Source organism: Nicotiana attenuata, chromosome 8 (assembly GCF_001879085.1).
Source record: "Nicotiana attenuata strain UT chromosome 8, NIATTr2, whole genome shotgun sequence".
Lineage (NCBI taxonomy): Eukaryota > Viridiplantae > Streptophyta > Magnoliopsida > Solanales > Solanaceae > Nicotiana > Nicotiana attenuata.
Window position 1 is genome coordinate 20,978,922 of NC_031996.1, and position 11,778 is coordinate 20,990,699.

At 40.8% G+C, this 11,778-nt stretch overlaps 1 protein-coding gene across 4 annotated transcripts; it reads left to right on the top strand.

Annotated features, from left to right (window-relative positions):
• On the top strand, nucleotides 6,692–11,283 carry LOC109231037 (probable methyltransferase PMT21). Of its 4 annotated transcripts, none has more exons than XM_019396563.1 (8): nucleotides 6,692–6,785; nucleotides 8,095–8,384; nucleotides 8,465–8,613; nucleotides 8,707–8,902; nucleotides 9,333–9,543; nucleotides 9,723–10,398; nucleotides 10,475–10,552; nucleotides 10,673–11,283. In XM_019396563.1, the coding sequence occupies exons 2-8, from the start codon at nucleotides 8,121–8,123 to the stop codon at nucleotides 10,890–10,892; spliced, it is 1,794 nt and encodes a 597-aa protein (XP_019252108.1). In that variant the 5' UTR covers nucleotides 6,692–6,785; nucleotides 8,095–8,120; the 3' UTR covers nucleotides 10,893–11,283. The 4 variants fall into 4 exon arrangements, with proteins under 4 accessions (XP_019252108.1, XP_019252110.1, XP_019252107.1 ...); XM_019396562.1 differs by lacking the exon at nucleotides 6,692–6,785 and adding an exon at nucleotides 6,904–7,135; XM_019396564.1 differs by lacking the exon at nucleotides 6,692–6,785 and adding an exon at nucleotides 7,770–7,869.

Sequence of the window (11,778 nt, forward strand, 5' to 3'; positions counted from 1 at the left end):
TTCTTCGAGGCGACCATCCATATGTTGCTTCCACCCCAAGGTTTCGGCCTCTTTCACCTTGAGCTCTTCTCGAAGCTGCTCCACCAGCTCGCCCTTCTGCTGGGCCTGCAAAGTTGAAGTGTTAATCGCTAAATCAAATGAGCACATAACAGACCCCCAACGAGATCAGTTTGTTCTTGATGAGCCTTCGCTAGTTCAACTCGGAGATCCTGACCTCCTCCTCTTTCTATACGTAGAGGCGTTTAAGGCTATCCCTCTCTTCCACCAGCTTTTTGAGTTCGGCTTCGCATCGGGCAAGCTCAACTCGAGATTTGGAAAATGCTTGTCGATGTAGCGCCATGGCCTTCACACAAAGAAAAGGATTCGAACTTTGAAAAACGAGAATAAAACTTGAGAATAATTATGGAAGAAGAAACTTACTTGTTTGAGAAGCCGCTGAGCCTCATCAAAGATGAATGAAGCATCCGGGTTGGGACCATCTTCGACCCCTGCAAAGCACTCCCGGAAAAAATCATTGCCTTCGTGGGTCGTCCCACGTCGGGAGTCTTCATGGCCTAGGCATCTCGAAATTGCCCTTCAGAGAACACAAGGCTAGGCCGTGATTCATCTACGTTAATTATCCTAAGTGATTCACTTGGAACATTATCTTCTCTTTGAAGGGCCACAAAATTAGGCCTCTCGGGCTCATCCGCCAAATGTCCTCCAAGACGAGGTGATCTCATACCGCCCGATGGCTCGGGGATTCTGCTCGAGCTCCCCTTCGAGATTTCTTCGGTTCGAGATTGAACCGCGTCAGCCATCACCGTTTCAGTGGCCTTCAAAGCTTCGGTGCTTCCCCTCTTTCGAGCTACCAGCAGACAGTCATCATCCTCTCCCTCTTCCTCATCACCCCGAAGGTCTTGAACCTCCTCTGCAGATAGGGCTACAAGGTCGGCCCTAGGCTTTCGAGCCTTATTTTTTTGGGCTTTGGGGAACCTGCTGGCGAAGCCCTTTTCCTTTTCTTCTCCTTGGTTGGCTTAGGGATTTCCTCCTCACCGGGCGGGGGCGGACTCATAACAACAGTATCTCTGAGGCCTGTGTAAGGATAAAGTAAGTATTTTATAGGAAAAATATCGACATTTGAGCAAGGGAACTCACCATGGTTTTCAGCTTCCCACTGACCCTTGGCCAAATCATGCCAACAGCGTTCCCCGTGTGAAGAAGTGGAGGCCAGTTATCAGACCCAACCTGCAAGGTTCGAAATCGCACCAGGAAACCAAGGGGAAGCTGTATTATCAAAAAAGAATCAGATCCAGGAAGAACAGGGAAAACAGAGAAGCAAGTATCATCAATAGGGTTGTACTTACGTTTCATGTTCCTTTCCTCGGGGAATGACATCCTTTCAACAGGAATTAAATCAGAAGTCTTGATTCGGATAAACCGGCTCATCCACCCTCGGTCCTTGTCCTCATCGATGCTAGAGAATAGCGCCTTCGTGGATCGACACTAGAGCTTTATCAGAGCGCCTCGATAAAGGCGAGGGCTGTATAGCTTGATCAGGTGGTCGAGGGTAAATGGTATCCCCTCGACCTTTCCTAAGAAATACCTGAGCAAATTGACGATGCGCTAGAAAGAAGGGTAGATCTGGCCAAGCGTCACCCGATATTGATGACAGAAATCGAGAATGACTGGATCTACGGGAATGACTGGATCTACGGGACCTAGTGCTGGATCTACGGGACCCAATTTGAAAGGATAAGTATACACGCTTAATTACCCTTTCACATGAGTGGTGATGTCCTCTTCAGGGGAAGGAATCACGACATCATTATCCTCCCAATTACAATCCTCTTTCACCTGCTCAAGTTCATCTTCGGTTATCAAGCAGATGTATCGAGACATAGGCTCGCATCGGCCTGGAACCGACACCGATTTATTGATTTTGAAATCGGAAGATAGATCGCATGGCCCAGGAATAAACTCCTCAATATAAGGTGGTACCGTTGTTCTACCCCCGGTCGGACGTGATGATGATGAGGCTTTTTCTTTTCGAGGAACGGTTTTAAATGTTTTGGCCATTACTATTGAGAAATTCAAAAGAAGAGAAGAAGTTGATGCTGTAGCAAGAACAAGTTGAAGAAAGGATGAACTCAGGAAAGATAACGAAGCTAGTGAGGTTTAGCCCTTGTATATCCGTGAGATCGTTCGTCTTTATGGTGTGCCCGTGTCTATCATTTCTGATCAAGGTACGTAGTTTACCTCGCATTTCTGGAGGTTAGTACAACATGAGTTGGGTACGCGGGTCGAGTTGAGCACAATATTTCATCCTCAGACGGACGGACAGTCCGAGTGTACCATTCAGAACTTGGAAGATATGCTCCGCGCATATGTTATTGACATTGGAGGTTCGTGGGATCAGATCTTGCCGCTAGCGGAGTTTGCCTATAGCAACAACTATTAGACGAGCATCCAGATGGCTCCCTATGAGGCATTATATGGTAGACGGTGTCGATCGTCGTTTCGGTGGTTTGATCCGGGGGAGGCTCGATTATTGGGTATAGATTTAGTGCAGGATGCCTCGGATAAGGCTAAGATCATTCAGGATAGACTTCGTACAGCTCAGTCCAGGCAGAAGAGTTATGCCGACTGTAAGGTTCGTGATGTGGCATTCATGGTCGGAGAGAGAGTGTTGCTTCGGGTGTCGCCCATGAAGGGTGTGATGCGGTTTGGGAAGAAGGGCAAGTTAAGCCCTAGGTTCATCGGGCCTTTTGAGATTCTTGATCGAGTGGGAGAGGTGGCCTACAGACTTGCACTGGCCCCAAGCTTATCAGCGGTACATCCAGTGTTTCACGTATCCATGCTTCGGAAGTATCACGGCGATCCATCCCACGTGTTAGATTTCAGCACTGTCCAGTTGGACAAGGATTTGACATACGAGGAGGAGTTGGTAGCTATTCTAGACCGGCAGGTTCTTCAGTTGAGATCGAAGAGTTATCCTTCGGTGTGCGCAGTGGAGAGGTCAGCCTGTTGAGGCAACTACCTAGGAGTCCGAGTTTGATATGCGGAGCAAATATCCCCACCTTTTCCCCAGCTCAGGTACTTTTCTATGTCCGTTCGAGGATGAACAGTTGTTTTAGAGGTGGAGAATGTGATGACCCAAAGGGTTATCTTATGTTTTAGAACTCGATTCCGTATTCCGAGGCCTTCAAAACCGCATTTTATTCCTCCTTGATTTGCGTGCACAGTCCGGGCGTGTTTCGGAAAGCTCTTATGTGGAAAATTGATGAAATAATAATTTTTGGCCTAAACAGTTAATTTTAGTTGACTTCGGTCGACGTTTTGAGTAAATGGACCCGGACCCGTATTTTGATGGTCTCGGTGGGTCCGTAGTAAAATATGGGACCTAGGTGTATGCCCAGAATCAGATTCGGAGGGCCCTAGCCCGAGTAATGAATTTTTGTTAAAAATTGTAAATCTGAAAATCTAATGACTTAAAGAATTTGATTAATAATTGATCTCATGGGTATCGGGCCTGTACTTTGGTTCCGGAGCCCGATAGAGGTTTAATATAATATTTAAGTCATGTCTGTGAAATTTGGTGAGAAACAGAGTTGGATTGACATGATTTGGGCGTCCGGTTGAGAAAAGAGGAATTTCAAGCGTTCTTAAGAATTTTATGCGTTTTGGTGTTAAATTCGTAGTTCTATAAGTTATTTTGGTAATTTGATCGCACGAGCAAGTTCATATGATGTTTTAAGACTTGTGCGCATGTTTGGTTTGGAGCCCCGAGGGCTTGGGTGAGTTTCGGATAGGCTACGGGGTATTTTGAACTTAGAAACTTTTGCTGGTATAACTGAACCTGTTGCGGGCCTTTGATCTCGCATTTGCGAGATCAGGCATCGCAATTGGGAACCGTGCAGGTTCCGCATATGCGAGGCTCTCATCGCAAATGCGAAGGATAGCTGGGCCAAACAGTCTTCGCAATTGCGAAGAACTTTTCGCATTTGCGAAGTAAAGCCGGGAGGGGCATTGATCGCAAATGCGATCATTTAGTCGCATTTGCGGAGGTAGCAGTTTGCAATTGCGAACTTATCTTCGCAATTGCGAAGGCTGCAGAAATGGGAAGGACCTCGCATTTTCGAGCTTCGCAATTGCGAAGCTCAGGTCGCAAATGCGACATCTGCAGCTATGTAAAAGGGACTTAGATGGGATTTTTCTCCCATTCTTTCAAATTTAAAACCCAAGAACCCTAGAGGCGATTTCTTCAAGGCCATTTCTTCCCCAAATCATAGGTAAGTGATTCTTAACTCATTTCTTTCAATCTTTCACTTCATTTTACAAGATTTCGACCTAGAATCTAAGGTTTTCATGGTGGAATTGGGGATTTTGGGGTAGAAGCTAGGGATTTAGACCTCAAATTGAGGTTGGATTCCAAAACCAATTATATATTCGGGCTCGGGGGTGAATGTGTAATCGGGTTTTGGTCCAAATTACGGGTTTGGACCAAGCGGGCCCGGGTGTTGACTTTTGTTGACTTTGTCCAAAATGGCCTAAGTTGAATTCCTTGCTATCGTGGGTAGTTCCCAAGGCTTAAATTGAATCGTTTAGTTGGTAAATTGCTTGATTCTATTGGTCCAGAGGCTTGTGTGAAGGAAAAAGCTGTGTTTGGGCTTTGAGTTTGTCCGTTGGATTGAGGTAAGTATTGTGTCTAACTTTGACTTGAGAGATTAGGGATCCCCGACTTAATTGCTATTTGAAAATCCATGTGTGTGGCATATAGGTGAGGTGACGAGTACCTATGCGCCGCCAAATTATCAGTTTTTCCCGTTCCTTCCCCGTTATTAATATATTATCTTCCTGTCTTAACTGCTACATGCTTATTGGTGTTTCCCTGTTTAATTGCTACTTGTTAGATGTTGTTTTTCTTTATTGAAGGTATTAAATATTCTGTAGTTTCATTGTATTACATTATTGGTTTAAGTTGGTTTATCAGTGCATATTTGGGTTGGTCTTGCTGTGTAGTATTAATTGAGTGAAGTTTCATAATTGTGTGGCTTTCTGTTTGCTTTGGTTTGAGGCTTAAATATTGTGGAGAGTTTTGAGCTAAATTGTGAAATTCCCAATCTTATTGTGTGATTGGTACTGATATGGTGGGATCGGGTTGCGCGCCGCAACAGGAGGAATAAGGGTGATATATTGAGGAGTAATAAGAGTGAAATGCTATTATTTGGTGGGATCGGGTTGCACGCTGCAACATGAGGAATAAGGGTGATATATTGAGGAGTAATAAGGGTGAAATGCTATTATTTGGCGGGATCGGATTGCACGCCGCAACAAGAGTAATAAGGGTGGTATGTTGAGGAGAAATAAGGGTGAATTACTATTGTACGGTGGAATGGGGTTGCATGCCACAACAGGAGGATAAGGGTGGATTGAAATGTAGTAATAAGGGTGAATATTTATATTGATATTGATTATATGGTGGGATAGGGATGCACGCCGCATCAGTTTATCAGTTTATGTGTTTATGTATCTCTCTTCTATTGTGCAAGTTATTCTGTAATATGGCTTTACACTTAAGGATTGGTTATAGCTGAGTACTGATGAGATACCGGAGTTTTGAATTCTTTCCTTGCAAGTTACTGTTTCATTTTGTTCCGTACTTTTTTTTACTTTATTACACACTGTATACAGGTTATGCTGTGATTGCTCCGCCGTAGCCTCGTCACTACCTCGTCAAGGTTAGGCTCGGCACTTACCAATACATGGGGTCAGTTGTACTGATACTGCACTTTCTGTGCAGATTTTGGAGCAGGTAATGGCTGATCGAGAGGTCGGTTGCAGACATTTCATCTAGGAGACCCAAGGTAGTCCTGCTGGCGTCCGCAGGCCATGGCGTCCCCTCCTATGTTTCTACATTCCTGTTTTCTTTTCTTTCGAAACAGATGCAATTTCTTTCAGACCGCTGTTTGTAGATATTCATATTAGGTTCGTGGATTGTGACACCAGATTCTGAGTACTAGTAATAGCTATGGTATTGTTAATAGTATATAGAGAAAAGGTTATTTACGTACTTCCGCAGTTACTTCTACTTGATTTAGTTGTTAATTTTAATCTATGAAATGTAAAGGAAAAAGGTTAATAAAACTCTAACGTTGGCTTGCCTAGCAAGTGTAATGTTAGTCTCCATCACGGTCCTGAGGGTGGGAATTTCGGGTCGTGACAACGCACCAGCAATATGAAGAATAAACTTGTAATATTATAAAGAAAAATTATGATACATGGTAAAATTACTATGTAAAAAGGTAAGCTAAATGATAAAATAAAATTATTTACTAATAATAAATGGTGAGATTGAGAGAAAAAGACAAGGTAACGATGCGACCACACCAAATGAGTCGTTACATAAAGTGACACATTTCATCGTTATGTAACGACGGATTTAACGATATGATACAATAAAATTTAAGTAACAATCAAAACAAACATCGTATTTATACAATACAATGGGTAACAACCATCCAAACAAGCTGTTAAGTATAATAATAATAATAATAATAATAATAATAATAATAATAATACCAGTATATATTTGTACGAAAGAAAAGAAAAAGAGAAGACACTCCTTGCATGGTGGGTGAGAATCATTTCAATGGTAGAAATCATTATTTTTTCACCGTTTACCTGATCAAGAATTTACCCAGAAACAAAGAGAGAGAACGGGAGATTCTTTTTGTTGATATATGTAGACTGACAAGGAAGAGAGAGAGGAAAGGGAGAAGAATGGAAGGGACCATGACGAAGAGGTAATTGTAATAAATTCCAAACTACAAAGACAGCTAACGAGGCATAAGGCAATAACCAGGAACCATCACATTCTACTACTATATTATTACTATTTTCTTTTTATAAATCTTTAATTCTCCTATCTTTTTTGTATACATATATGTGAGCTTAGCTTTGCAGATACACACATATTCATATATCTTCACTCCATTTTTCTCCTCCTCTTTCTTCTTTGTCATTCATAGGTCCATATTTTCTGGACCCATTAATACATTCTTGAATAGATTTTTTAAGCACAGTGATAGCGGAGAATTTTTGGGGTTTTAATCTTTGTCTGATATATAATTGTATCGGACACGTAATATTAGAGGTACTTTTTTTTTTCCTTTTTCTGATCTTCCAATTGCTGTGCATTTCTTTCCTGTAAAAGCTGAATTATTAGGACACTCTGGGTTCTATCTTTTTTTTTTCTGTGTCAGATCTTTTTCAGATCCTGGCATTGTGACCTTTGCTGTCTTTTTCACCATTGGATTTTCTATAATTTGGTGAAAAAGGTTATTGGTTTTAACTTTTTTTCTTGAATTAAGATGAACAATATTCTGCAAGATTTGGTTTTAGAGGAACGAAATGCCCATAAAGATTGAATCTTTTTGTCTCTATTTAAGTTATTCTTGCATTTAATATCTTTTTCTCTTCTGTTATTACTTTGTCGGCAAGTTTATTTTGGGATAAATAACAACCCATAACCTTAATGTCATTAAGCTTTTCAACCAATGAGTTTCGAACCATAAATTTGTTCGTGAGAAAAATCAACTACTCTTGGTATTTGTTTTTTACAGAGTTCAAGTTAGAAGCAAAAGCATTAGTTTGGTTTCATAATTCAACCTTTTTAGAGGCTGAATTTGATAAAGCTCTTGGGGGTCCCTATATATGTCATGTGTTGAATATAAAGATGAGGTGTCATGTAAAGTCTTTAGTCTTAACAGATCTCATGGTTTTCATTAGTTGTAGTTATTAGTGGCTGGCTCTGACCATTAGATCTGTATGGGCCTATGCTTTTCTCATTGTTTGTTGTTTGGACTTGTGAGTTTTCCAGTTGTAAAGGTAGTAGAGTACTGTATTCTTAGTTGTGACTCTATTCTATTCTGTTTTTAAAGACTTTTTTGCCTCCTTAATAGTTAAGCGTTACATATGTTTACATTCTATTGTTTTTCTTGAAGATCCATCTAAAGAAGCTAGGATTTGTAAGCATAGCAATTTCAAATGGTTGTATGAGTGTAGATTTATTAGTGGAAATGATTTTAACCATGTCGTTTGCTTCTTATGCAGGTAAGTAATCAATAAAAAGTGACAACATGGGGCACAAAGATGGAAAACCATATCCACCGGATAAAAATTCCTGGAAAATTCCCGTGGCGTTAATGGTTGTGGTGCTCTGTGGGTTTTCATTCTATCTTGGTGGAATTTTTTGCTCCGAAAAGGAGAGATATGTAACTAACAGGGAAGATGAAACTGAAACTCCCATAGGGAATGCTGCTGGTCCTCTACAGACCAAAGCCGTTTCCTTTTCTGAATGCAGTGCTGACTATCAGGACTATACTCCATGCACAGATCCAAGGGTATTGTTTTCTTGACTAATCTACTTCTTGTTAACTTTATTCTTTGATGTGTACTCAACCATCTATTGCTGCTATTGCAGAGATGGAAGAAGTATGGTATTCATCGACTTACTTTCATGGAACGCCATTGCCCTCCTACTTTTGAAAGGAAGGAATGCTTGGTCCCCCCACCAGATGGCTATAAAGTGCCAATAAGATGGCCTAAGAGCAAAAATGAATGTTGGTACAGGTAATACTAATGTTCAATATCTTTGTTTGTCTATGTTTTCTTGTTGGATTCATTCGTAAACATTGATTTTTGCTAATTTTGATCTGGCTTCAGGAATGTCCCGTATGATTGGATTAATAAACAAAAATCGAATCAACATTGGCTGATAAAAGAAGGGGAAAAGTTCATCTTTCCTGGTGGTGGTACTATGTTCCCAAATGGTGTTGGGAAATATGTTGATCTGATGCAAGATTTGATTCCACAAATGACAGATGGGACCATCCGCACTGCCATTGATACCGGTTGTGGGGTGAGTGCCTATAAATTTAAGTTTGTGGTATTGCACTTTAACTAGCATCGTCACTCTAGGCAAAGTCTCATTGATTAGTGTCAACGAGGAATTCCACATCCACAGGCATACTTCTCTTCCACTATGTTTTATCACGAGATATTCGCTTGATTTATCTCTCAATGTTGAGCTAAATTTGATCATGAAGTCGTAACCATTCTGCTAATTATGTATTTGGTAAACAGTTTACAGCTGCTAGCTGATCTTTATTGTTCTTCATATCACATCTTCTTATCTAATTATTTAATAATCAAACATTTCGTTATCTGATGTTTCTCCTGTGAAATTTTGTTGAGATATATAGTCTGGAATTCGTTTGGGATTGAGGTGTGATTGATTGACGTATAATCTAGAATTCCTGCTTACTTTTATGTTTTTCTTCTTTATCTAGGTGGCAAGCTGGGGTGGTGATCTGCTAGATCGTGGAATTCTGACAGTCTCTCTTGCCCCAAGAGATAATCATGAAGCTCAAGTTCAGTTTGCTCTGGAACGTGGAATTCCTGCGGTTCTGGGCATCATTTCCACACAGCGTCTTCCTTTCCCTTCAAACTCTTTTGACATGGCTCATTGCTCGAGATGCCTAATTCCATGGACCGAATTTGGTAAGAAACCTATTTACAAAATGTTATATGCTTGTCTTGATTGTATTCCATAGTGTGATTGCACATTCTGCTGTAGGATGGTTGCAAATCCAGCATGTTTATACTTCTATATGATGCAGGCCAGAAAGTGGAAATGCTTTATCTGTATGCTTTTCTAATTCAGCCTTCACTATTGGCAGGTGGAGTTTACCTTCTTGAAATACATCGTATACTGCGCCCTGGAGGTTTCTGGGTCCTTTCTGGCCCACCAGTGAACTATGAGAACCGTTGGAGAGGATGGAATACCACCATTGAGGAGCAGAAATCAGATTATGAGAAGTTGCAAGATTTGCTGACTTCAATTTGCTTCAAATTATTCAACAAGAAGGATGACATTGCCGTGTGGCAGAAATTGACAGACAATAGCTGCTATAAGAAACTTGATAACCCTGACAATTACCCTCCAAAGTGCGATGATGGTACTGAACCTGATTCTGCGTGGTACACTCCTCTCCGACCTTGTGTAGTTGTACCAAATCCAGCTGCTAAGAAGCTTAAGTTGAATGCCCTAGCCAAATGGCCACAACGGTTGCATGTTGCCCCAGAACGTGTTTCTGATGTTCGTGGAGGTAGCGAGGGTGCCTTCAAGCATGATGATGTTAAGTGGAAGGTGCGAGCGAAGCACTACAAGAAGTTGCTCCCAGCTATTGGAACCGAGAAGATCAGAAATGTGATGGACATGAACACCTTGTACGGAGGTTTCGCTGCTGCTCTGATTGAGGATCCACTTTGGGTCATGAATGTGGTTTCCTCTTATGCTGCAAACACGCTTCCTGTGGTCTACGACAGAGGTCTCATCGGAACATTCCATGACTGGTAATTTCAAAATTGAAGCCTAAACTGCAGCAGTTGATCGATTCATTTGTAACTTTGTCTCTTTGTTGTTATATAGGTGCGAGGCCTTCTCAACGTATCCTCGAACATATGATCTCCTTCACCTTGACGATCTCTTCACTTCTGAAAGTCATAGGTAAGAACATTGCACCTCTAAAGCTTAACCCCCACTCCATCCTTTAGTAAGTAATGTTCTCATCAGTTTAAGTATCATTTCTAAGCGTTGATCCTGACATAAGTTATGTGTATCTTACAGATGTGAAATGAAGTATGTACTGCTGGAAATGGATCGTATTTTGCGGCCTAATGGGTATGCAATTATCCGGGAGTCCAGCTACTTTGTAGATGCAATTGCCACTATGGCTAAGGGCATGAGATGGAGCTGTCGTAAAGAAGACACAGAATATGGCGTAGAGAATGAGAAGACATTGATTTGTCAGAAGAAGCTCTGGTATTCAAAGCAGGGTTCAGAATAAACTATGCAAGTTTTGATTAAATAGAAGAGTGATAAATTTACAATACAAGCCCATAGGAGAAAAGCTCCGGAGCTCACAGAGAATTATTTGTCCTACAGATTACAAGAAATTAAGATTTTGAATTGAGGAATTAATTTACTACCCAAAATAACCATGTCTGTGGTAATCTCATGGTTCCATGCCATGCTATAATTATTCTTTGTAAGGATCAAGCCTTGTCCTTTGTTGTATTCTATCGTTTCTTCATTTACCTTCTTAGAGCTGGCTATGATAAATGTAGTCTTTTATAAGTAACGACATTACAGCCTCTTATTTATGTATCTAGTTAAATTTGTTCACTGTCGTTTAACATTCAACAGTTGATATTCAAGTATATTCGATTTTGTTGAAATCTTGTGGTCAATCTCTCTCACATCGAGAGTTGTACATGCATCGTATTCGTTGGTCAACCTTTTGCAGTCTTGTGCTTTTGTATAGTTCTTGCCAGCTTATTGAAAGTGGGGGGTGTTGTAGTTTTTCTTTTCTTTTTTGAGGTAGTCGACTAATTTGCGTTCTAGTCGACTGGACTTTTCAGGAACAGAATGTAAAAGATAAATTGCAAAAAGTAAACGACACAATATGTTGTTATACTTGTTCGGATTTAGAGTGAAGGGTGATCTCTTTCAAGTATGAAGTAGCTTAGTACAGATGAGTTGGTGTTGTTATATACTAACAGCTTTTATCACTTTGTTCTTCTCTCTATAATTGATATGATGCCTCACCAGTATTCTTTTCTCTCTCTCTCTCTCTCTTCTCTTTTTTGTTACACAAGAAATCTAAAGCACACTACAATGATTTGTTTGAAGTAGAACAAAGAGATTGAAGTTGGTTTGATCAAAGTATATCT

Coding starts and splice junctions, on each gene's coding strand:
- LOC109231037 (XM_019396563.1), top strand. CDS start 8,121: ATGGGGCACAAAGATGGAAAACCATATCCACCGGATAAAAATTCCTGG. Junction 8,385..8,464: donor CTCCATGCACAGATCCAAGG/GTATTGTTTTCT, acceptor CTGCTATTGCAG/AGATGGAAGAAGTATGGTAT. Junction 8,903..9,332: donor CCATTGATACCGGTTGTGGG/GTGAGTGCCTAT, acceptor TTCTTTATCTAG/GTGGCAAGCTGGGGTGGTGA.